Source organism: Periophthalmus magnuspinnatus, chromosome 23 (genome assembly GCF_009829125.3).
Source record: "Periophthalmus magnuspinnatus isolate fPerMag1 chromosome 23, fPerMag1.2.pri, whole genome shotgun sequence".
Classification (NCBI taxonomy): domain Eukaryota; kingdom Metazoa; phylum Chordata; class Actinopteri; order Gobiiformes; family Gobiidae; genus Periophthalmus; species Periophthalmus magnuspinnatus.
In genome coordinates, this window is record NC_047148.1 from 19,898,043 (window position 1) to 19,923,927 (window position 25,885).

The 25,885-nt window shown below is 37.3% G+C and overlaps 2 protein-coding genes across 2 annotated transcripts in view; one reads left to right on the plus strand and one right to left on the minus strand.

Annotated features, from left to right (window-relative positions):
• nup188 (nucleoporin 188) overlaps positions 1-23,203 on the plus strand; it is a 55,337-nt gene extending 32,134 nt beyond the window's left edge. Inside the window, exon 44 of the mRNA XM_033989378.2 lies at positions 23,193-23,203. The gene's annotated coding sequence lies outside the window, so the exon portion shown is untranslated. The remainder of the gene's footprint in view (positions 1-23,192) is intronic.
• col27a1a (collagen, type XXVII, alpha 1a) overlaps positions 2,116-25,885 on the minus strand; it is a 35,889-nt gene continuing 12,119 nt past the window's right edge. Inside the window, exons 6-61 of the mRNA XM_033989381.2 lie at positions 25,354-25,407; positions 25,216-25,269; positions 21,509-21,553; positions 20,273-20,326; positions 20,003-20,047; positions 18,917-18,970; positions 18,455-18,499; positions 16,805-16,858; positions 16,231-16,275; positions 15,850-15,903; positions 15,723-15,767; positions 15,475-15,528; positions 14,698-14,751; positions 14,566-14,619; positions 14,434-14,487; positions 14,279-14,332; positions 14,154-14,198; positions 12,968-13,021; positions 12,500-12,544; positions 12,368-12,421; positions 12,224-12,277; positions 10,993-11,046; positions 10,173-10,226; positions 9,017-9,070; positions 8,823-8,867; positions 8,687-8,731; positions 8,083-8,136; positions 7,694-7,747; positions 7,448-7,501; positions 7,307-7,360; positions 7,166-7,219; positions 6,987-7,094; positions 6,854-6,907; positions 6,403-6,510; positions 6,269-6,322; positions 6,123-6,176; positions 5,864-5,920; positions 5,727-5,780; positions 5,597-5,650; positions 5,448-5,501; positions 5,309-5,362; positions 5,089-5,196; positions 4,890-4,997; positions 4,703-4,810; positions 4,576-4,629; positions 4,274-4,336; positions 4,149-4,202; positions 4,040-4,075; positions 3,933-3,950; positions 3,817-3,852; positions 3,712-3,738; positions 3,586-3,636; positions 3,332-3,503; positions 3,151-3,260; positions 2,851-3,069; positions 2,116-2,775 (exon numbers count right to left, since the gene is read on the minus strand). Coding sequence (XP_033845272.1) covers positions 2,629-2,775; positions 2,851-3,069; positions 3,151-3,260; positions 3,332-3,503; positions 3,586-3,636; positions 3,712-3,738; positions 3,817-3,852; positions 3,933-3,950; positions 4,040-4,075; positions 4,149-4,202; positions 4,274-4,336; positions 4,576-4,629; positions 4,703-4,810; positions 4,890-4,997; positions 5,089-5,196; positions 5,309-5,362; positions 5,448-5,501; positions 5,597-5,650; positions 5,727-5,780; positions 5,864-5,920; positions 6,123-6,176; positions 6,269-6,322; positions 6,403-6,510; positions 6,854-6,907; positions 6,987-7,094; positions 7,166-7,219; positions 7,307-7,360; positions 7,448-7,501; positions 7,694-7,747; positions 8,083-8,136; positions 8,687-8,731; positions 8,823-8,867; positions 9,017-9,070; positions 10,173-10,226; positions 10,993-11,046; positions 12,224-12,277; positions 12,368-12,421; positions 12,500-12,544; positions 12,968-13,021; positions 14,154-14,198; positions 14,279-14,332; positions 14,434-14,487; positions 14,566-14,619; positions 14,698-14,751; positions 15,475-15,528; positions 15,723-15,767; positions 15,850-15,903; positions 16,231-16,275; positions 16,805-16,858; positions 18,455-18,499; positions 18,917-18,970; positions 20,003-20,047; positions 20,273-20,326; positions 21,509-21,553; positions 25,216-25,269; positions 25,354-25,407 — 3,555 coding nt within the window. The 3' untranslated portion in view covers positions 2,116-2,628. The remainder of the gene's footprint in view (positions 2,776-2,850; positions 3,070-3,150; positions 3,261-3,331; positions 3,504-3,585; positions 3,637-3,711; positions 3,739-3,816; positions 3,853-3,932; positions 3,951-4,039; positions 4,076-4,148; positions 4,203-4,273; positions 4,337-4,575; positions 4,630-4,702; positions 4,811-4,889; positions 4,998-5,088; positions 5,197-5,308; positions 5,363-5,447; positions 5,502-5,596; positions 5,651-5,726; positions 5,781-5,863; positions 5,921-6,122; positions 6,177-6,268; positions 6,323-6,402; positions 6,511-6,853; positions 6,908-6,986; positions 7,095-7,165; positions 7,220-7,306; positions 7,361-7,447; positions 7,502-7,693; positions 7,748-8,082; positions 8,137-8,686; positions 8,732-8,822; positions 8,868-9,016; positions 9,071-10,172; positions 10,227-10,992; positions 11,047-12,223; positions 12,278-12,367; positions 12,422-12,499; positions 12,545-12,967; positions 13,022-14,153; positions 14,199-14,278; positions 14,333-14,433; positions 14,488-14,565; positions 14,620-14,697; positions 14,752-15,474; positions 15,529-15,722; positions 15,768-15,849; positions 15,904-16,230; positions 16,276-16,804; positions 16,859-18,454; positions 18,500-18,916; positions 18,971-20,002; positions 20,048-20,272; positions 20,327-21,508; positions 21,554-25,215; positions 25,270-25,353; positions 25,408-25,885) is intronic.

Genomic DNA, 25,885 nt, shown 5'->3' on the forward strand with positions numbered 1-25,885 from the left:
ATTTATGGGGCTTCATACAATCTCTATAATCCAGTATCATATGAAACTTTTTGGACAGACCTTGCACCTTGAGGTCTGAATAAAATGTGGTAGCAGAAGCACATACAAACCTTTTCTGAATGCACCCATCTCAATGATTAATCTCAAATTATCCCGTATTCTCTTCTTTGAAGGTTGCATGTTTCAAGATAGCAGCCTTTGTTGATCAAAGTTTGGAAATGGACATTATGTAAGGGTGTGCAATGCATTGACAATTTGTGATCTGATTGATGATAATATGCACATTTCCATTTCTAATCTAAACAGATAAGATTAAGTCTACTTTATCATCTTATTTGGCCTAAGTGGACCAAAGGTTTGGGACATTGAGATGGGATCTTTGTACAGAAGATCACACCTTTGTAAATTATTTGATAAGTGTGTATTTTTGCTAGCTAGGCAAGTAATAAGTAAGGGCAAGTAAGACAATTTCTCAGGGCAACAGCAAAGACACTATTTTATCTTAATGAGTAAAACCAGACGTAGCCTACAACGTAGGCTCCAGCTAAATATAATAATTAACCATGTTGTTGAACAGCCAATATAAGTAAATAGAAAAAAATAGGCTTTGGATGAAAGTGCTTGAAGTGGTAAAAGCAACAACAACTACTTGGTTCTGACTCAACAGTAATAACCGATCTATGTAAGCCTGTGCTACTAAAACATCAACCCACACACAAAATAAAAATATTTATTAAACTATCGACACTGAACAATGACTGGGGTCATATGTTGACCAACAGGAGCTGTATTCGGTTGGTTCCATAAATGTTCTCAATACAATGACCATGATGTTATCCCAATTTATGTCAAATGTGAGGTATGAATTTTCAGCATGTTTTCTACAAATGTACAGAGAAGAATTTTCACAAATCTGAACCTATGGAAAAAGGCAATCTTATAGCAAACATCTATTACAGTACGTGGTTCATTATTCTAAGACACAATGACAGACACAAAAATATAAAAAAATAAAAAAATAAAAGATAATTGCATTACATTTGCTCCCTTGAGCCATAAAATTTACACAAATATAAACTCCAAGACCTGTTGGGTATGCTGATAATGTTGCGAGAGTAGTATTACTTCAGAAATAAGCTCCTTCAACAACCATGTTACAAATTATTAAATAACATAAATTACAAAAGGGGATTCACTGTATACAGCAAGGTTTGCACAATTATATACACGTGTCCAGCTACACAAGATCAACATTTATTATTAAATGATACTTTGTGTACCCATAAAATATTACATACAGCTGCAAAATCTCTATACAGAAAATGGAATACTATTTTCCAAAATACCGCACATGCTGTTACTTATTATAAATACACAACATGATGAAGTGTTTTTAAAGTGAGGGTGAACTACTGTAGGTTTTCATTTTGAGTATAGTGCATTAAAGAAGATTTACTGTTCTTTCACATGTCAACACCAAGTAAGCATGCACTATACGAATAATGGTTCAAAGAGTGGTGTAATTACAGCACAATAGATAGCACCTCAAAAATGTTTATGTAGCACCTTACATAAGCAGGGGATAGAACAGAAGACAGAGGTTTTGTTCCATAGAGCCATTTTTCTTAAATAATTAAAAACTACGAATAAGACTATAATAATTTCACTTACTTAATGGTAATGTAAAATTATTCCAAGTTACTCCACAGTTACGAGATCAATACATTACCACTCAGATCTAAATGCCTTGATTAAATCCACAGCTATCCATGGGTTTCAGAATGATGAACATTTAGGACCATTGCCACAACAATTAATAATTTAAAACAAAACATCTTTTGAATGGTGAAAAATTCTCAAAATGTTCCCTATAACAGGAAGCTGAAACCCATCAATAGCTCCCCAATCTGTCAGTGGCTTCCAGTCCATTATTATTACATAACTCCTAAATGAAATGCACATGAATTCTCTCCACATGGACCTGTGTACAACATTGTGAGGTGAATTTGACCATTCTACTTTTGTTTTTCTCACATTATAGAATTAATTGAAATGAAAAGTATTTTCATTTTGCTTTTACACAAAAATATGTTGATGGTATCAAATAAGATGGCCACCAAAGATAAATAAATGGCAAGTTTAAAACAATTTGTCTTTTCTTTTTCTATTGCACATACATATTATTTCACATAGCATACACATGTGTAAAACGATAGGAACAATTTTATTATCTGAATTCGTCCCAAATAATACATATCAACTGTATACATACAAAAATAAGTTAACTATAAAAGTCCCAAAAATATTTATGGACTAGATCTCTGTCTTTGCAATGTTCCAGAGAGAATGTGTGGTAGTTCTCCAAGTTGCCACACAACTTTCTTGAGGAGCTTTAGCCGTTTGGAGAAGCTATTAGTGCAAGAAGTCTCCTACTCCTTATAAGCTCACCTATATAATCCATTCTTCCCCCATTCCATTAGCTTCCTCTTATTCGCAGTCCAATGGGAACAATGAAGCAATGAAGCAGTTAGGGGGAAGGTTGTTCTCCTTTTGGAGAGTGCTGCTGTTTGGTGGAGACAAATCTCCTCCACACCATGTCAAGAGACAGTAACTCTTTTAGAAAAGCCTTCACAGAAAACACACTGGTCCGACCTCAAGGTGGTAATGTGCACCAACAGCTGGGTTCGGTAGATTGTAGATGTTTACCACAGGTAGAAGAGCAGGGTCCAGCGAGTGGAGAACAAAATGTGTCTGGTGCCAGCGTCCATCTTTAATCTGGAATATAAAACATTGTATATGTCCAGACGCTATCAATTAAATAAGTAATGATTTACAAAGATGTTTTCCTACCCAGCAAGTGTCTTCAGTTACTTCAGGTTCAAGCTCCCCTCCAGCCTCTATCACATCTCCACTCCAGGCCTTAAACTTTACAGACAAAAGATCAGGAGGTTGACCATCAGCAGACCTCCAGACTGAAAAGTTCAGGCAGTGGATGATGATGTGTTGCACTGCCTCTGCGCTCAGCAAGTGGAGAAAGTTCATTTGGACCCGACCAACAGTGTATAATGGCTGTGCAAAAAGTTAGAACATGTTTATGCAATTTCATTGAAATAATTTCCAGATGATGTATTATGTATTTATTAATAATACCTTTGTTACTGTTATTGGTTTGACGCAAGTTTGTCCTCCTCCAGTAAAGTTGCAAGAAACTTCAATTGTGTCTGATGAGCAGCCCAAGTTTGGGTCAATCCAATAAGTGCCTGGGATATGCATAGAGTTAGTTCTGTCGTAGAGTGACTTTAGATATTTATTATGAACAGACTATACTGACCATCATTTAACCTCTGTTCACAACTGTGCAGGTCCCTACAGATGCGGGCGGGGTTGTCTTGAGTACCAAGTGGGTTCTTTAGGCTTTGTATCAGGTTACTGAGGTAGTGGAGGGTCTTAAAGATCTCTGCACTCTGATCTAGCATTGGGAAATCCATCATCGGTTTATTCCTCTGTATGATGTATAATAATAGTCAATAAAAATAAAACTCAATACGAATATTTTTTTACAACCAAAAGGTAGCATGCACAAACCTCAGTCCTGAGGGGGACATGTGAATCCATAAAAAGCGCACCATCATCTTTCTGTAAAATTTTAAAACGGTTATTGGAAATTGGCTAATAGATTTTTTTATATTAGTCTATGTCATAATGTCTTACAAAGGATACTGGGACTCCTGGACGGCCCTATACAGAATAAAACACCATGTTACAAAAAGAGATCTACGAACGTTTGATTAAAACCTACTACGGTAGAGGACTTACTGGAGGTCCAGGGGGTCCACGAGGTCCAGGGGAACCCTAAAATGAAATAGTATTTAAAACACTCCAATTAAAGGTGACACATATAAATGCAGTTCTATTGCTGTTGAGAAACTTACCCTTGGACCCTGTAAACCCTGTGAAGAGAAAAAATATAGGTACATATAGTTTAGAAAAGACAATTAAATAATCTGTGAATATTTTATAGTAACAAGTGTTAACTTACAATCTCCCCACGGTTCCCTTTATCTCCCCTAGGACCCTATTGAGCAAACAATGAAGTAAGTATAACCTAAATAAAAACATTCATGTATATTTTGCCATATAATACTTACTGCACTTCCAGTGGGACCGATAATTCCCATAGGGCCAATCACTCCTCCACTACCCTGATGACAACAAAAGATCAATAAAATTGGGTTTTGATGAAACTGGTTTGATAAAACATTTGTCTTCTTACCATTGAACCCTGTGGTCCCTTAGGTCCTCGTATGCCCTTTGGGCCAAAGTCACCAGAAGGGCCCTAAAAGAGTGTTTACCATATGGAGTAAATGTCACAGTATTTATATAAAATAAGAATTGTGGTACAGATACAATCCAAAGCACAGCGCCTATCTAATGAAATATTATTGAAAAAACAGATGATTTGCAACAAATGAGGAGAAATAACGTCAGCAGTATAAGCGTGTGGCTTTACTCTTTGAAATATAACAAGAGAAAGAAAATGTGTCAGATGTCTAAAAAAACATAATGAAACTTTACCTTTGGTCCAAACACTCCTAGAATTCCTGGAAAACCTGGTTCCCCTACATCCCCCTGAAAAACAAGAGACAGAGACACTGTCAGACAGAGACCACTCATGATGAATTTCACTTTTCCCTCTCCTTACAGGCTGTCCTTTTTGTCCCTTGTTCCCCTGAGGCCCAGGGAGTCCCATTCCGCCATAAAATCCTTTCTTTCCTGGTGGTCCACTTTGGCCCTTCAATCCCCGTTCACCCTGCACAAAATGTTATTAGTTACTATAAAATAAATCACTTGAACTGTATGCCAATCACTTTTAAACAGTAATTGCTTACCTTTGGACCAATAGTACCTTGGTCACCTGGAAGTCCAATAACACCAGGCTTTCCACGTAATCCAGCTTTGCCAGGAAGACCATACATCCCATCATCTCCATGCTCACCCTGAAAATATTTAATAATAACATATTGGCCAATATCACAAAATAACGTTCTCTAATAAAATAATGTTTTTTGGATAATAATATATTATTACCGGCATCCCTTTACTGCCATCCTTTCCAGAAGCTCCATCTGCCCCAGCCAGACCTTCTTGCCCCTCACGGCCAACCACACCTCTAGGACCAGGGGGACCACCTATGCCCTGTCCAAAAATATTGCTGATTAAATGGGATATTAAATGACACAATTTACAATATAAAAATGTGTTCAGTGATGTATAGTAGAAATGAATTTCACATAATATGATGATTTACCTCTTGTCCTCTGGTTCCTTTCTGTCCTGTCAGCCCCTTTTTGCCTTTTTGACCCTTTAAAAACAAAGGACTTTGAAAGATATTTGAACTGCAACAATGTAATGTATTATCTAAATTCAATTTGTCCAAATTTAATTACTTGAGCTCCTTTTGATCCTTTCGGTCCTTGTAGTCCTCGAGGTCCTGGTTGACCCTATATTAGGCAGAAATTGTTTTTTTTTAATTTTTTTTATAAAGATTGGCTTAAAACTTAATAAATTAAGGTTTATGCACAGCATAACAATTCACCGGTAATCCAGGAGCTCCCGTTCTGCCTCTTTCTCCATCAAAACCAATTAGACCCTGACACAGTAAAAACAGGAATTCAGAAACTATGGAAGTAAAATCAAGGTCATTAGTCAATTATTTAATAACTAACTTTGTATCCTGGGTCCCCTGGTTCCCCTCTCTCTCCTCTGTCACCAGGAGAACCCTGGAGTCATGAAGATTTAATTAAAACTGAACTATAGCATGGATAATGTAAATGATAATGCAGGAATAAAACATGCAACTTGCCATTTCACCAGGTGGACCAGGAGGACCTTCAATCTTGCTGTCATCACCATGCTCACCCTGGTGAGGACATTAAAAAGACACTAAATACATATGCCTAAACCATAAACGTGGCTATGATCCATACAAAACAATTTCAATTTTGTTAATTTATTGTGAGCAACAATGCATTATTCTAGCTATTCCATGTAGCCCCAGACAAACGACAACAAAAAGAAATATAATCAAACAACAAAAAGAAATATAATCAAACAATATGTACCTTTTCACCTTTTGGTCCGGGGGATCCCATTGGGCCCAGTGGTCCTTGGTGACCCTGTTAGGCACAACAGAAAATATTTTTGAAATAACAGCATACTTGAAATAAATTAACAAATAAATATGAGTAATTTTAATGTGAATGGCTACCTCATAACCTGCGATGCCAGGTTCCCCCTGTTGTCCCATGCGACCAGGTGCCCCCTTAAAATACAATAATAATTCATAGTAAATAAACATAATATATAGTATACCTATATTTAATAAAGAAATAAAAGGTTTACCACATGTCCTGTGGTCCCTCTTGATCCTTTGGGCCCAACAAAACCTGGTGGGCCAATTTTACCAAGTGGCCCTGTCTCCCCAAGGTGACCCTGGTGACCTTTAGCACCCTAAAACATAGAGAGTGTGTGAGTTGACATGAATAAACAGTATGTATAGCTGTATTTTGAAGTGACAAACCAACAGTGTGGAATTGTGTGGAAAGCAAAGGCGGAAATATGGACCATTTTGTTTATGAAAAATGTGTGGAGACATAAATACATTTGTGGATATAAAAGTTGTTTGTGCTTTTCTCTTGGATTCAGCAAAAGTTTCATTTCTCTTCTATTAATCTGAAACTTGCATCTTTTCCCAATTGCCTTCATAGGGAGTCGCTTCAGACTGATAATTTGAAGGACTCAACTCAAAAGTGTCATGCATATGAATCTGGCTTCTGCTTCTGAGCTGAGGTACCTTTGGTCCGGTTTTGCCTTTTTCCCCAATTTTGCCAGGTTTCCCTTCAGGTCCCTGGACATAATGAAGAAATGAGCATGCAAAATGTCTTTGAAGAAACATAACATAATTGATAAAGGAAAAACAGCCTCACCCTGACACCAATGAGCCCAGGATTGCCCAGAAGTCCTTCTTTTCCCTTAAGGCCAATTTCTCCTTTTTCTCCCGTCTCACCCTGTTGACCCATGTCACCCTTTTCACCCTGAAGAAAAACATCAAGTTGAGCGTCATTTACTTGCACACTGAACGGGGCAAAGAAAAAACAACGCACACCTTAGCACCATCAGGGCCCGCTGGACCAACCTCTCCTTCGAGACCATGTTCCCCCTGTTTGACAGAAAAACAAATACATCAACTCCAATGAATAATTACACTGTTAAATATTAAACTGTGGAAAAATTTATTTGAATATACCCTTGGTCCTATGAGTCCTTGTTCACCGATATTTCCCGCAGGACCAATATCTCCCTGAAACCACAATCACAGGATCTAGGTTTGAGTCAAATTCTAATAATACTGAATGAGTTAAATAATTGCAGATTTATGGGAACCTACCTTCTCGCCTGGCTCCCCTGGCAGCCCTGGTTCACCTTCTTTGCCTGGAGGACCCTTATAAAACACACAAAAATAAAAGGAAGAGAAAACCATAACATGATCGCATGCTAATGACTTGAAATTTGTAATAGATATTCATTTGTTAAATGTGACTTGTACTCAGTAGAACAGTGTTACACAATTGATGATGATGATGATGATGATTTTGCACTACCCCATGCTGGTTTACTCTGCTATATGTCTCACCTTGTGTCCTATTTCACCTAGAATTCCCATAGCCCCTGGTGGTCCAAGTGGTCCCTAGGAACAACAACATAAAATATCAATAACCATCGCCATGAGAAAAACTATGAATATATTGTGTAAAACACAGTTTGGTTGCTCTATCATTGACATTTTTTCTATGAATGATACGATGGGTGAAAAATCGATTTATCTATTTGACCATATGTCCCATAAGGTCAATAATAATGTTGTATTCTGTCTCAACTTTAATTAATGTTTTTAGTAACATTACACCTATGTATTTATTGTTCAAACTACCTATTAATCAGCTCTAAAATGCAAAAGAAAATGTAGGTATGTTTGATTGTATAAAAACTACAAAGCTTGAAGGGTTAGCTGGTTCTTCATACCGGTTCGCCAGGAATTCCTTTATCGCCAGAGGCTCCTGAAGGCCCTGGAATTCCCTGAACATAGAAAATAAAATAGTCACAAAAATCTTGAAATCAACATGATCCCCATTTATTGAATTATGTTTAATTTCTTTTTACAAGTATATCGAATATTTCAACAAACACACAAAAACAATACAGCACAGCATAGTCTATACACATAAACTATGGGCATAACCTTACTGGTTATGTCTAAAGATATAAGTATCTAAGTTTAACAATAAACTATTGAAACCAAGGTTGATCAATACTATATTGTCTCCTCTTCATCATTTAAATTGCAGGAACAGAGGTCACCACAGAGCCATCCCAGAAGACCCATCACCAGAACTTGAGCTAGGTAGCAGATTAGCATTTTGGAAATAACCTGTTGTGCACGTTTTATATTGATCGGGGGAACTAGATCATTCTCAAGGGAGCCCACCTAGACTAAGGGACCATGTGCAAACACAACACAGATGGGCTCTACTCTGTTTGGGAACTGAACATGGGACCTTCTTCCTATGAGGTAAGAGTGCTACCAACACTAGTACATGTGAGCTATGTACACTATGAACACACATACGTGAAAGCCTTTAGGTCCGACTTCCCCTGGCTCTCCAATTTTCCCCTGTAGATGGACAAAATAAAATTATGATTTTATATGTATATAGATAATATAAATATATTAGAGTATAATATCATCATGTTGTATTAATTACCTGTGGCCCAGGAAAGCCTATTTTTCCTGGAGGACCACTGGGGCCCTGTGTAGAGAGGGAAAGAATGATAATTAGACAGAAACGGTGAATTTGTGAATAGCCGTACCTTGTTTAAAGTCCTTATGATAACATATCGTTTTGTTCATGTACTCAAAACCAAATTAATAATTTTACTTTCCAGAGGTCTCACTTACCTTCTTGCCCTCTAATCCTGTCTCTCCTGTTGGACCATCAGCCCCTATTGCACCCTGAAAGACAAGACACATGTCACTTCTCCAACAGAGGTCACTGTAACACAACCTGATACTGAAATATACAGTAAACAAATAAGTAAAGACATCTCTGTTGGAAACTGTCAAAGCACATCAATGTCTCTGTTCCAAGAACTTACTAGCTCTTTAAACTTGGCACTATAATTAATTTATACAATATGGAGCTTGATGAGTAGCAGTCATTAGTCTGTGATACTTCCTTTCCCATAGCTGTTGTCTTAAATCTACCAATTTACATTTTGTAACTCTACATATATGACTTGAATCTTGTATCTGAATTATTTAAATAACTGCAAGTATGATCAGTGCAGTGAGCAGAAGGTAGGTGAAAACAGAAATTTTCAAGCTGCCATTTTAGAGGAAAAGAACAAAGAGATGAACAAGTAAAGGGCCCATTTTGCGCTATTTTATGATCTATGTTATAATGTTGTTTCCTCATAACCCATGCCTGAGTTGTGTTTTGTTTCATTTACACATGTTTAATATACAAATCCTGCTTATTTAGGCTGAGTTCTTCTTTCAAACCTTGTGATGTCATGTGGTAATAATAATAAGAAGAAGAATAAGAATAAGAATAATGCTTTACACTAATGCGTTTTTACAGGCTTGCCAGAGCCTCTGAAAGCGCTACACTTTAATCATTATTCATCCACACATACTCAAAGATGGTAAGTTACTACTGTAGCCACAGCTGCCCTGGGGCAGACTGGCGGAAGCGAGGCTGCCAATCTGCGCCACTGGCCACTCCGACCACTACCAATCATTCACACACATACCACTTTCATACTAGGCAATGTGGGTGAACTGTCTTGCCTAAGGACACAATGACAGAACTTTATCCGAGCGGGAACCTTCAACCTTTGGGTTGAAGGACCACTAGCACTTTGGAGATATAGACAGACTAACAGTGTTTTTGATGAAGTAACAACATTCCAACATGACTAAAAGTTCACAGGAGTCAATTTTGCACATTACAGGACCTTTAAGGATGGACACAGCAGATGGAACACAGCTCCTATTAAAACTATTACACATGACACATCATTTATTTTAAAAATGGCAACATGGCAACACATACCCTTAAGCCTTTGGGTCCTCTGGCACCACTAGGGCCAGAACCTCCAGGGACCCCCTGAAAAAAATGAATACTGTATAAGTTACACTTTATTGTCCCCATAGGGAAGTTTGTCCTCTGCATTTGACCCATCCTTCAATGCTACTGCACCTCATCAGGAGCTGTGGACGTGCAGTGCCGTGCCCACGGACGCATCTTTGTGATCTTGTAGCTACGCTTGGTCAGGACTACCTTAGCTTAGCTTACCTTAGATTATACCTAATGTGTATGTTTTCGGTTGATAGAGAAAACTGGAGCGCTCGGAAGAAAACCATCCAGACACAGGGTGCAAATGCATGCAAACTCTGAACAGAAAGGCCCAGGTGGTCCGGGAATCAAACCCAAAACCGCTAATTATTTTGATAAATTTAAAAGAAAATTTCATAAATTAAAAGAAAAGAAGAAGAAGCAAAGCTATCATAAACACAAGATAACCTCAGAAAAACATTTTAAGTCCTTACTCAGAAACCCTGTTGTATCAATCATGTTTATGTTTATTTTGGAAAAGTGCGTCCGTAGTCAGAAATTTGGCCTTTGCTAATTAAGCTTTGGTAATTAACCTCACCATTGGCTTCTAAATAGTTAATATAGTTAGTTTTTGTGGGACAGTCGGCTAAAGGCTTGCCACAGTCTCATTGAAGGATGGGTCAAATACAGAGGACAAATTTCCCTGTAGTGTACCTAACCCAAAGGAAAGTCAAAGAAACAAAGCATATAATTTTACACCTGTTAATATGCTGAATAATGTGGATAGAGCAAAGTAAAATAACTCGTATCAACTCACTGGTCTTCCTGGTGGGCCCGGGAGCCCGGTCTCCCCTGGTGTCCCTGGGTGACCCTATGTATGCAAGCACATATACAATTATAAGACAACACATGGCACTATGTTTCGTCTAAGATAAAACACAACTTATAACACTGTAAGCATTAATGAACATCATTCAACAGAAAAGTCGATATGGAGCATGTTGTCTGCCATCACTGGCGTTAGTTTAGTGTGTGGTAACACAAAAAATGACTGCACTACGTTAAACTTTACTATATCTCAACTCTTGAACATAATTATTGTGCAGTTAAAATAGAACATACAACCGACTGCCTCTCGCTCTTCGAAATGATGAGAAATATACTTTGTCTTGGATAGATACAGATAGATAATTAAATCTTCAGTACAAATTGTGCTGTAAAAGCTCTGTCCGCAGAAGAGCTGCCCGCTTCTTTGTAATAGTCAGTCTTTTTTCAGAAAATCTGTTTCTGTTTTGTAACAGACAGAATGAACAGAGAACTTCCTTACAGAAATGTGTGTGTGTCTGGTTAAGTCCTTGAAGAAGTCCAACTGGCTTGGAGCCAGTAGGAAAGTTCACTCTGTTTGAGCATGAATGATGACTACATCCTTATTCATAGCTGCCCAGCTACAACTGAATGTGCTGTGTTAGATGTTCTCCTGTCAGCCTAATGTTGTGCTATACCAAGATATTTCATACTATTGAGTAAAAGGCAAATGCTATTTAAGTAAGAAGCCTATCCAAGATGGCCAATGCCATTGTATTATATACCGGTACATAAATTAGCTAAAAAACAAACAAAAAACAAAAAATAAAAAATAGATGTATAGCTTGCCTCTAGGAAAACAATAAATTAACCTCAGTTCATAAAATGTATGTTTACATAATATTAAATAAAGTTAAAATCTCTTATCCCTAGAGTAATTATGAATTATGAATTTAATAACTTATGGGTAAGACTTTTGTTCAGCTATGATTCTAAACACACACTATATGTGTGTGTAGAGGTGTGTGTGTATATATATATATATATATATATATATATATATATATATATATATATATATATATATATATATATATATATATATATATATATATATATATATATATATATATATATATATATATATATATATATATATATATATATATATATATATATTCCCATGGGAATAAAAAAATGTCTAGTTTGGTTTGTGGCATTGCACACTATTTGTTGAATCTTACTGTTGATCCTTTCTCCCCGGGTGGTCCTGGATGTCCCATCTCGCCTCGATCTCCCTGACATAGGATAAGAAAGATATATTATGCAAAACTGATCAATGCTTTGTCTCCACCATGTCTCTGTCACAAATTTAATTTGGATTCTACCTTCTCTCCTGCTAATCCTGGTTCTCCGACAGGTCCAATAAAACCCACTAAGCCCTAAAACACAACAATAATTGTCATTACAAAATGATTGTGACCACAATTATCAGTAATTACAATAAAGTTTTTTTTTACTCTTTCTCCCATTGGTCCCACTTTTCCTGTGATGCCAGGCTCTCCCTGTAAAAAAGACATTTGTAGCTGTTTGGTGGTTGTTTTACTGTCATTTACAATATATTTCCTACTATGGACCCCAACAGTCCCATCTACCTTGAGGTCCCTCTAGACTTTTTGAAAAATTAACATATTAATATTTTGAAGGAACAAGAGAGAGGCAAACCAGCTATGTGATAACTACAGTCTATGATGAGGTCATTTTTACTTAAAAAATAATTAAATAATCTTTAAAATCTGAAAGTTCATAACTTTTCAGAAATATATTGTAAATGACATTATGTGTCTTATGATCATTCAAACTTGTATTATATATTTTTTTTGGAAAACTCTATTGAATTTTACTTCCAGAACCCAAGAGGTGGGTGGGACTGTTGAATTCCGTAGTATGATGCATTTTATAATTCATATATAAGTACATATTTTTACCTTAAGTCCTTCTTCTCCAACTTTTCCCGGAAAACCTTTTCGTCCCAGTCTGCCCTGAAATAAAAACATGACATAAATAGTCTGTTGATGCCCTAATTTTTTATGTTTAAGATGAGCAGATTAAAGAAAAGCATAAGTCAGTTTTCCACACACTGTCCTTCAATAGACTGTTTACTTTTGGAACCACAGAGAATTAGAAATATTTATCATTTGGAGATATATCAAGCCCCTGATCTTCAGCTTAAGATTTTTATCTCTAAGAATCAAGACACCGGTGCATCAGGGATTTTGTGTGTCAAATATTGGCGTAAGAACACATAGGACTCAAAGCAGAATGATAATATAAAGGGGTGAACAGCCAGGTGTAACTCAGAGTTAAGTTAAAATGCAGCTGGTGGTAGTGGGGGTTGGAGAAAGCAGGCGACAGCACCGAATCACAGATGGCACCTGGCACAGCTCCTGCACCACATTCCCTTAACTCTCTATTATGAGGAACTCAGTGTGCATAACATGTGTGTGGCAAGGAAATACTGGATATCTCATTTAGACTTAACAGACAGTTTAATTTGAGATATACAACATTTAAGAAAAATAATATTTGCTTATAACTATTTTAATTACTGTGCTTGTGTATTGTGTATTTGTGCTTTCAGGTAGATAGACAGACAGATTCATATTTATTAAACCTCAAAGGGAGATGAATAAAGACTCCATCTATTGTGTTCCAGTAGTTTACAGCTAGTAGAACACTAACCACATGCAGAGTAAGTAGTCATAACGCCCTCTGGTGTGCTTTTCAAGAAACAGCATATAGTTTGTAAAGAGACAAACACTATCCAATAGTATTCAGTTAACCTGGAGATCCTTACTTTGCTATTTATTCTCACATATATCTATATGTATATATGTGTATGTGTTTGTTTGTATAAGATATATATATATATATATATATATATATATATATATATATATATATATATATATATATATATATATATATATATATATATATATATATATATATATATATATATATATATATATATATATATATATATACACTTTACATAGTACAGAGCACCTTTTATTTTGCATGCTATCCATTTTTGCTAAATACATTTAAGATTAGAAGTACTAATTAGTAATTACTAGTACTAATACTACTATAACTACATAAACAACTCACCTCTAGCCCTGATGGGCCCGGTGGTCCGAGAGGGCCTTCATCACCCTGAAAAATAACATATAATCTATGTTAAAATTATGAGGTTCAACATATTTCTTCTGATCTTTGGGTGTCAGTACACTTACATCCAAGCCTGGCACCCCTCTAGGACCTGGTAAACCTCTGACTCCTGGTTTTCCCTAAAATGATAAAATATTATGAGGTTAATGTTTAAGGCCACATACAATTTCACTACCATCTATAACATCCATCTGTTAATAAAAATCAAAAGGTTACTAACTTTTGGACCTTCAATGCCGTTTTCCCCAGGTGGCCCCATGTCACCAGGGAAACCCTACAATTATGAACACCAAGACATCAATATGTTGTAGTTCTTTTAACATATACATGGTGAAGGTAGATAAATACAGACCTCTGGGCCCGGTGGTCCAGGTAAACCATCAGGACCCCTCTCTCCAATCTTGCCCTGTAATTGAAAACACAAGGTTTCTCTGTTATAGCTTGGTTTGATTAATCTAAAGATGCTATAATATCAGAACACAACCTGTGGTCCTGGTTTTCCACGGATGCCTGGTAACCCTGGTGCCCCCTGGATGCCCTGTTCAATTCAAAGCATATATAAAACTTTTTTTAAAGACGTTAGAATACAGCAGTGGGTACTTGACAGTAATTACTCACAATTTGAGGGTTATGGTTGTGCAAAGTGTGTTCATGTCACAACATTATAAAAATCTCTTCTAAAGTGCATATGACAGGTTTTCATGTTTTTTTAAATTTAATTATTACTTTGCTTGGTGGGATAGTACTTAAAAATAATTATGGTTTTACACTACTTTATGAAGAAAAGTTGGAATATTATATGAAATAGCTCTGAGGCTTAAAAAAAAGTAATCTCTCTAATTATAGCAAAAATGCAGGGACAATAACATTGTATATTTTTAGATGTGAAATAAAACAGTTGCTACTAGCTAACAGTTAAGTCAAATGGACATGCCCATCAATATATTGTCCGGAATGTCCCACAGACTGGTATGAAACTTCATGGACCCAAACATGTGACACACCAAACCAAAGTATTTTTATGGCAATTATAATGGCTTCAATTGCATAAATGCAAGATATATCAGTTTATACCATGTGGAACATTCCAGGCAATGCAGTTACATTTTCATGAGACAGGTAGCCAACCTTCCATCAGAAAATGTACATGGCGCACCTTCAAAATTTATGTCGTAGACACAACTTATTAATAGTTTTTGACATTCAATCTCAAGCTTTATAGGGCAATTATCTAAATGCACTGTACAAACTTTTGTTTTACCTTGTCTCCTTTGTAGCCAATCTCCCCTTGCATGCCAGATAGTCCAACTTCACCCTACAAAAAAAAACAAAAACAAGTAATTTCTCATACCCAACAGGAAAAAAGAGTAAAACAGCATTCACAGTGATTAAAATATTCACATATTTTTACAGACAGTAAATTTAGCCATTTAACACCATTGAAGAGGGACAACTGAATCAACTACATATAGCATATTCACAGGACAATAACGTGAATATTCAGATCACCTTATCACCTTTCAGTCCTGGTTCTCCCGGGTTTCCTGGTACCCCCTGCAACAGACATGACAGTCAATTCAGAACACTTATGATAGTTTGTTTATCTTTTTCATTTAATTTCACAGGAAAACATTACCTTCAATCCATTAGGTCCTGGTATACCCATCTGTCCCACAGGGCCCATGTCCCCCTGGGTCACAACAAGAGACAGTGAAGAGTTACCATGGTATTATTAACCGTATAACTTCATTTAATATTGGACCTTTCTTCAAAGTGATAACACTTTACATTTGTGCATAATTCAGTCCACAGTCAGAGATGTACATTTACGGTTGAGTAAATCATCATACATCTAACATGAACATGTCACATGGAAGATGGATACAACTGCATATTCACAATTTGAAGGTTGTAATAAATCATGTGTAAATAGTGGCAATGGTACATAGCTGCATGTGTTATATATACAGTTATGCTATCTAGTTAGTCAAGCATTACTTTTATGAGTGCTACTCACAACAAGTCCAGGCACCCCGATTGGACCCTGGGCTCCCATTTGGCCCTGGTGAAAGAGAATGAGAAAATTGCATAAATGCAGAGAGAGAGAGAGAGATGGAGAAGGTTTCAGGGGTTATTGGCTCTTTTAAAGCAAACACGCTTAGAAGAGTGGCTCTGTGTGGATCATAGCTTATGAGAGAGGGCTCTGTGAGTCTCTGAGGTGAACGTGGTAGTGGGGGAAGTGACACTCGATAACTACCGTTACAGTTTGGGTACCAAACCCACAGGATAAGTAGGTGGCTAGAGCAGCTAGTTTACTGTTGACAATGGAAAATGCTGCAAGACAAAACAACCAATTTCCTCTGAGATGTTCAAAGCAGCAGGTTTTACAAGGGAATACCTAATTATCCTCAACAGGGGAAGTAAAAGAATACAGTAAATACTGTCTGAAATCAAAACCAAACTTCAAACAAACAAGGAAATAAGTGCTGGCCACTTCTAACATATTCCAGCTTTATAACATGAGTGTACAGTATACACTGAGCATATGTATTTGGTCCAGGACATTTGATGTTTCAGAGGATGTAACATACTGGCTCTCCGTCTGGTCCAGGTGGTCCTCTCTCCCCAAAATCTCCTGGAAAACCCTGAGGACACAGAAGGAGAGGCTTTTGAAACGATTATGCACCAATAATACTAATACTAATTGTAATATTAATACTAATGATAAAAATAACAACAACAACAATACTATTATGCCTACTACAACAACAACAATAATAATAATAATAATAATAATAATAATAATAATAATAATAATAATAATAATAATAATAATAATAATAATAATAATAATAATAATAATAATAATAATATAACAATAATAACAACAGTTACTTTCAGTCAAAAACTAACAAAAATAATTGAGCAAGAAGAAAGCCCTGAATAATGAACATCTTAATATATTGCACTTCTCTATTGAATTAAAGTTATGCTATGAGAGAAGTGTATTATAACAATGGCTGCTGTATTTTAATAGCACTGTGGATTTATGAAAAACTGGGGAACGTTCTCCAAACAAAGTGTTCAATATTAATTTTGTTGTAATACTGCAGTAAGGAAGAAGGGCACATCCAAGGTAAACATAAATGTAGCGAAAGTCTATGAAATATGACTGAGAAATCCTAAATCATAGCTGTCACTCACCACATTTGTTTTGTTATGACAAGATAAATGTGGGAATCACACACTGGCCAAGTACTACTATTTAAAAACCTCTTTAGAAGAGACTTTAACACTTTAACAGTCACTTTAACAAAGTCAGAACCTTGCAGGATAGACAACTACAGCACATAAAGTCCGTACTCGCATCTTTAGGCATCATATTGAAAACAATGATAAAAGCAGTGTCCTTATGCCCAACATAACCACTCACACAAAGAGAGTTTATGTCTGCAGAAAAAGGTAAGCTAAAAAGCAGAAGTCTTGGCCTTAAAAGTGTGGAAAGTGGATTGTGGGTTTTATAGTGTGTGTTCAGGTATATCTACACACATGGCATGTGTATTTAAGTGCGTGTCTTCTTGACAGAGAATAAACACTGTGGTTTTGGCTATTAAAATGATCTGGCCCCATCTTCTTTTGTTGGACAGAAGAGCAACAATCTGTTTTCAAAAGTAAAACCTTAATATGTGTGTGTTTTGTCCACAGGCATAAAACCTATTGCCTCGATTAAATATTTAAAGTTGTAAGTTAAATCTAAATGTGCTCTCACTAACTGGAATCTGGCTTTTGCTGAGTTGAGCTTTCACTCAGTTTGATGAAGTTTATTACCAAGAAGCCAATAGGCAACAGCTGCACAGTGATGTCAGCATTCAGTAGTACATTCTGACTTTACGTGTCTAATACACATAGCAGCACAAACATACACACAGATCCCATCGAGGAGAGACAAAAAGCCCCTCGCTTCAACAAAAGCCTTTTCTTGCTGCATCCAAGACTGACATGCCCCCCACCCCCCACCCCAGCAGCAATGGAAACAGTGATCTGACTCAAACAATGACGTAAATACAGCCCTTATAAATCGATGTGTAGATGTTACAGTTTTGCATCCACTGTTCTAAAACTACATAATAGAGCAATCTTCAATTCACTTCTTTTTTCAGTTGGACAAAGAGTGATTACACAACAGGTTATCACAATTGTAAAAAGGAGTATGTGTAAAGTATGTTTAGACAAAACTTTACCGGCCTACCCATCTTGCCCCTCTTCCCTGGTTCACCAGGAATTCCCTGAAATTCAAAACAACAAAAGAAAATATAAGATACAAATAACAAGAACAAAACAGATTCTAGACAGAATACAACTTGGCTGTCACACTGAATCTTTGAATCAATGATCATAAATAGGCTTATATATATATTCAAGAATATATTCAAGAAGCTGCACAGAGAAACAGTGATTCTCGATGAGTCCAGTCAGTTCAGAGGCACTGAAAATGGGAATTATTTATTTAGTCAATTGGCCTCTTATGCATGTTGGTAGAGGTTTTTAGACAAGTGGTTGTTTCTCACACTCAAAAGCTACAGGGAAGGTGAAGGCAAAAGGCTGATTTAACACTGCTGTTATACACTGGGTTTATTAATTAATCATCTATGCAATATGTACTTTTTTCATGGAGTCAAATACGGCTTAAAAACAAAACTCACTCTTTCTCCATCAGGCCCAGGCAGGCCAAAAAGCCCTGGGATTCCAATAAAACCCTGCAGCGGAAAACAACAGAGAGCAAAAAGAGAAATATTAATAGGTTTAAAGGGCCACATCCATCCGGGCTGTGTTTGAGGGGAGACACCATGGACAGACAAGCCTCGCATGAAGAACAAAGCCATGAGGCAAGTGTATATGCCCATGGACTGCATGGTGCTGGCTTCCACGATGTAGTCCAAGGGCACATACCCTCACGCCAGGGATCTCTGAAGATAGTCAGGTCATCAGACTGAGCTGTCAACACAAGACAGACACACAAAGACACACAAATACAGAGGAACACAGCAAACAACAAACTGTTGTGAGAACACTTAGACAACACATCACAAAGATGAAGACCTTTAATTAGGAAGAGTGTATGGACCATATAGAAAGGTGCTTCAAGTGCAAGAGAGAGAACTAAAATGCCTCCTTAAGACAGCAGGGCCTCTTACGGAGCTTAAACAGGAAATTCCAGCCAGTGGGGGCAGGGGAGGTTGAGCAGCAGAAAAAAATAGTTGATTGGAAAGTACCTTTATTGGAACTAAAATTAAAAAAATCTTTGTGTTCATGACTCACTGTTTGTGTACCTTAAGGGTATATATGCCGGTAACCCAAGTCTTTCATGTGTATTACAATGTTTACATTTAAGTAAAAGGCACCCAGGTTTGGAGCTATTAATAGATATAAACAGTGCTGAGGCTCAGTATAGTAGTGTATTCATACATAATTTCCTAACCATAACCTAATGGACAGTGAAGCCTTCAAATACCCACACTCTACTGGCTAAACACAAAAGCTATTACAACCTATAAGACTTAAGGGAACACAGTCAGAATCAGGTGAGTGCTTTGTCCAAAGAGAGCTCCAGGTTTGAGTTTTTATAAAAAATGGGAAAAATGGGATAGACAGCAGGGACCAGTCACATATACAGACCAAAGGAAACGTGGGCTTTGGGTTACAACTGTAAATGAGGCATTTTCCAAAAATCTGTAGTTCGTTAATTGAACCAAATGACCAAATCAATAATTATGTACTCTAGTACTTACCCGAACGCCTTTAGGCCCTGTTGGTCCTATAGGACCTGGCAAACCCTGTAAAAGTAAAGAAGAATCTTGAGTTTGGCAAAATTCTATTAATAGTCTGGGCAAAACCTTGCATGTCATGGCACTGCATAATATACATGGAAACAGGAAGTCTGTTTGCAAAAATTATATAAATTTCTCTCTTGGGCCAGCTAGTCTAGTCTCATTTCAATTGTCTATTTGTCCTCTATGGCCTTAACTATGGTACCAGTCACAGCAGAGGATTTACTGCACCTGCCTGCCAGGATAACCTTTGGCACCTGGGCTTCCGACGGGACCTTGCTCTCCCTGTAGGAAAAAGAGAGAAAGGTGGGGTGAGAGACCCAAATTACAGTGGCACACAAGAAGCCCTTTATGTACAGTAGCAGATTTAGAGCAGGAGACACAGCGGAGGGGATGGTCTACAATGGCCCCTTCTCTACAGCCATGTTTAGCTGCCATAGTATATACCTGGACCCCCATGGCTTTGCTAGACTAAATTTACTATGTAGTGATTTTAGAAATAATTTCTAAAAGGTTTCAAGATACACACAAACATTAAAAAAGAAACAGGTTTGTGAAGCCAAATTGCTACCTTAAGCACATGCTAAATCTCCGGTAAATGCAGTGCTTGCTGTTTTACTGTCTGGATAAATATAGAGAATATTGCAGTCTGTTAAAGCAAGACAAGAATGCAGCTGAGCAAGATTTGGATATTTCACTGCCCAGAGTAGAGGAGGGGTGTAGGCATATTACAAAAACAACGAATCATCAACATTATATGTGGACCAGCTGGCCTCTCTGCAATGTTCAAGTAGGTTCTTGGCCAAACAGTTGTGCTTATTACTCAATTATCAATGTAATGATGAGTCACACTGGCGGTCTGATCAGTAAAGGGCGTGTGGGAAAGAAGGGGGCGTTTGAGGTGCATGCGCGTGTGCACAGTGCATGTGCATAAGAGTCATGTAATAAATAAGCTTTTTGGACACTGGCCCCATCATGAGTAGGATCTCCCTACACTGATGTCATCATGTGGGACTTACCCAAAGTTAATCGCAATCACTGCACTTTCTGTGACTGAGGGCTTTCCTTCCTTACACTACTTTGCAGACTAACCCTATTTAGTTAAAAGGGAAAACCAAATTAGGATTTTCATTGGCAGATTCACTTCAACTTTTCCCAGTCTTTTCTCTCTCCTTGGCACAGTTATGTGATATCCTGGAGAGCATCAGCACAGTGCTTTGGCCAGATGTCTGCGCTTGCCAAGGTTTCATAACAGAGTAATCTACTCTCTCTGGCATGCTTTCAGCGCATGCACAAACAAACCCAGCGGATGTGAATAATAAGGATCTGGGTCACAAATAAACTCCTGAGCTGAGTTTACACACATATAACCCATAAAAACACCTTTGTGTAGTTGTCACATTTATAAATATCCAGGGCTGCTTAAAAGGAAGATAAAAAATGTCTGAGATATGAAAATATACATACAGGCTCTCCAGGGAGTCCGGGTGGACCAGGGTACCCTTTCTGTCCCTAGAGAAGCAGAGACAAGGTCAACAGAGTATCTTGTATACTGTGTAAAAAGAATGAGAAGACATAGTGTTGAAAAGGAGTTCAGGCAAAAGTCCAGCAGGGAAACACTTTGTAGCCTGTGGTGAGGTTTTGTGTAAGGTAAAATATATATATATGTTGACACTCAAACAGCAGTGAAAGACATCTAAGGGCAATGTGTAAGTAATCAATCTGCTCCACTGTCAGACCATCAGACTTTCCACTGTGTTCACATTTTGCATGAGAAGGACTGTGGCATGCTGAGGATATAAATGACTTCCTGATTTAGTCAGATAGTACTCCTCCTTTCGCCTGAGGAACAGACAACACCATCACACACGGGGTCTGCTGATTTCAGCAATATAGACCACCAGAACTTAATTAAAGGTGGGGATATCACTCCTGCCAAGATAAAGTTTATGTGAGAGGAAAGAGAAGGAGACAAAAAGAAAACAAAAAAACAAGCCAGTAATGTATGTTGTCCCATTTTCCTGAGCCGCAGCTCCACGAGCACTAAAGCCAAGACTCAATTCCTGTAAACCATCCTCCAGCTAAGATATCTGACTCCAGAACAGGAAGAAGACGGCTTCCTCACAATATTACACAATATTTCTTGCTGACTTGCATCTTTAGAGGAAAGCAGCACCAGTCCAATACTGCCATAATATTTATTGTGTCCTTGCATCAAAACAACATTACATCCATGGATATGAATCTAAGGGGATGCAATGACCCATGTATTTAAACAGAAATGTTCTTTAAACCATATATCACTAGATTGTTACTTCACACTATGTTTTAGATAAAGGATTTATTTTACTTTTATTCTTTAGTTTTTTTTAATTAATCAAACCATAATAAAACTGTATTTTTAAACAAATTATAATGACTGTTTTTAGTATTTTATAGTCAATTAGTTATAATCCAAACATGTGTCACAGTTTATGTTCACAGGCTTAGCTGTGAATGTGCCCTCTCTGTGGCTCCTGTGTACTAACCACTATCTACCAATCTCCATGAGACCGTCTCTTTATATTTCTCATTATGAGATTGCTAATTAGAGCCGCTATTCCCAATGCCACTTCCTTAACGAGCATGTGTGTTTAATCAGATGAATCCACCTAAGAACTTTTCATTAACAGCAGCTCTACAAAAATACAACCCACTAAGTCCAGGAGTGTCTGGAAAAGACATATAACTTTCAGAGATGAAATGAAAATGTTTCAATATTTTATATGGACTTAGATGCCTCTTTGATTTGTTTATTTTTCTATTTTTCAGGACATCTATATACATATATACAATTGAATCAAACCACACTGACAACATGTCTCTGCAGAACACAACAGACAAGAACTCACTGCTCCGCACAGGCTGGAGTGCAGTCAACAATGCATATTTCCCCTAAGCTACACGGCATACCCTATCAAGAAAAATGCCTTAAGTCAACAGTGCCATAAGGCATCACATATAGAAACTACAGAATTTTTTATTAAAAAATACCTGGGGATTTTAATATAAAAAATTATACAACTTTCAATAGAAACAAAATGGTTTATGACAGGCGAACAAGCAGCGCAAAACATTAAGTTCTCATGCAGCTTGCAGGGGTCTGAGAGGCCTTATGTCAGTTAACAACTGTAAACCACAAATGATGTAGCAGAACTGCTCTTCTCACTTCATAAATCCTGGCTTTCATCTTTCCACCTCTGCCACAGATTGACACAGTGGCACAAAGCTACTACTAAGGCCTTTAGTTTAGCTCTGTACATGTGCTGCATGGCCAGTTGTATTTGTTTATAATTTTTGCATTGATCTTTGTATTTGTGGTTTTAGTTCTGAGCTATGATTATAGTGAATAGAATTTCACATTATACCAAATACATATTGTAATAGACGGAAAAGCATATACCACTAATTATAAAATGGTGTTTAAACTTCTACTTCAACTTGCATAGTCTAACCTGACCTCTGCAAAACACAAACCCAAATATTTTCAACAACCAGTAATTTTAGATCCAATTAAATCAACATACACCAGATTATATAACAACCTGTATATTTGAACTATTATTGTTGTCAGAAAGACAGATGTGGTAAAAATGCTGTAACTGTTCCCAGAAGTGGCAGAATTAAACCTGGAGACAGTAATGTGAGATGTGTGCTTTGTAATGTGGCCTTATAGCTGAGGTTAGGCCCTGAGTGCATGTCCCTCTCCCTGACCTTGTCTGCCATACTGAAAACCCATTGAGTCGACTCAGTGCAGCAAATGTTGTACAGCGCACGGAACACGCTTGGCTTGTCTAACAGTGTAAAATCACACTCTCCTTTCATACTCTTTTCATAGCACTTCTGCTTTTTCCATTAAAGATTCCCAAAGAAATAAATGGCTGCCAAATTCCTAAATTCCCAACAGTAGTGTCAGTCTCCTGGCTGGATTATAGCATGTCCTGTGTGAGTGCTTAAAACAAAAAGGAAGTGAAAAGTCCATATAAAAGACACAATGCTGCTGTTTGTCTAATTTTCCAAAACCACAGGTAATAGAGTAAACCAACCAAGTCAGACGGAGCATGAGCAAAGGAAAGAGGAATAATCCACAAAGAACTTTCAGGGTGGCCCAGCAGAAATAATAAAGGCTGTGCATTTGAGTACTGTATAAGCAGCACCGTAGTCTAAACTTAATCCGACAAATTGATCTGACAGGACTCATTGCACTAAGCCAAGTGTGCTGCGACAGAACAGCTGGAGGAGAGCTGACTCAGCAATAACATGTTTTGACTTGATACGCACAACCAAGGCTCAACCAAGCACTACTTTATTGTCTAATGCAGCAGGTGACAAATCTCAATGTTTCCACAGGGGAACAAAGCTCTTGTGGTTTATAATAATCCTCCCTATGGTAGACTGACCAGTACCTGACTCTTTACTGTGTTGATGAAGTTGCTATAACAACTACTTCCCGGACCTGAGAGGATGATGTCATTCTGATAAAGTCCCTGTTATGGACATGCTCTAATTGTATATGTGTAATGTATTGAAAGCTTCCAACATCTGGTTTATCTCCACAAGACACCAAAAGAAATGTAAAATGTCTGTTAAAGCTTCCACCTGATGTCAGCTATCAGTGTTTCTTGTTCTCCTATAGAACGACTCTTTGTGCACCTTTTTGTCCCAAAGATGTCTGATTCACACATTACCCAGTAACGTTTCTGACTAGCTTTTAAATTATTGCCAGCACAGTCTTAAGGAAATTAGTGAGTGTTTTCCACCAGCTTTACATTTTCCATTTTGGCTGTGTGGGGATGGACTAAAAGGGAGGGGATGGAGCACAAACAAATGGAGATAAAGACAAAAAAATCTGGCTTTAACAAAAGCCACATGTTCAGCTGGAGGCAGTGATTCTGCAGAGTTGACTGTCACTCTTATGGAACGCTGCAGTTATGACAGTGCATACATTTGATCTTGCAGTTCCTACCTTATACCTTTACTCTTAAAGCACTACAACATTTATAGGCATTTAAGTGGTACATTGATTTGAGGACAAGTGTGAAACAAAAATAATAAAGAAGAACAAATGAATAAGGACAAAAGCAGATAACAAAGACATTAAAAGCATTAGAGGAGTTTTACACTGTTGTCCTTACCTTTCGTCCAATTTGGCCAGTCAATCCAACTGGTCCAATAATCCCATAGTCACCCTGGAAAGCAGTTCAAATATGTAAATGAAATCACAAACTTAAATACGCACTAAATATTTCAAAGTGCTAAAAATGTGCCGTTACTTTTTCTCCTTTAGGTGCTGGTCCGGGTGAGATGCCTGGGTCCCCTTTTCTACCCTGACAAAATATAAGGAAATAAAAATCAGCATTCATCTACTTTTATTTGATAGTTCCTGTACAACACGTCTGTTTAGGTAACAGAGGAAAGCTAAAAGCACAGCGACAACAGACGTCCACATCAAAGCCATAGCTTGTATAATAAGCACCAGGTAACCCTTAACTTCCCCAGGATACAGGGGCTTTTTACAACCTTGTTTCTTTTATTAATGATGAAAGAGGACATACTGTGGTGCACAGCAAGACATCAAACATCGTTCATTCAGCACACAGCAGCAGGTAGGAAACTGCTGCTTCTAGACAACAGTGACACACTTATGCAAGGCACAAGACCAAAAAGTTACTGTAATGTTAGTGTGTAGCTGACTTGTAATAACATTGATTACATTTTAGGTAGACAGGAAGTGGAAAACAAGTGTGATATGAAACAAAATTAACATAAAGGATTAAGATTTTGCAAGATAGTATTAAATTATGT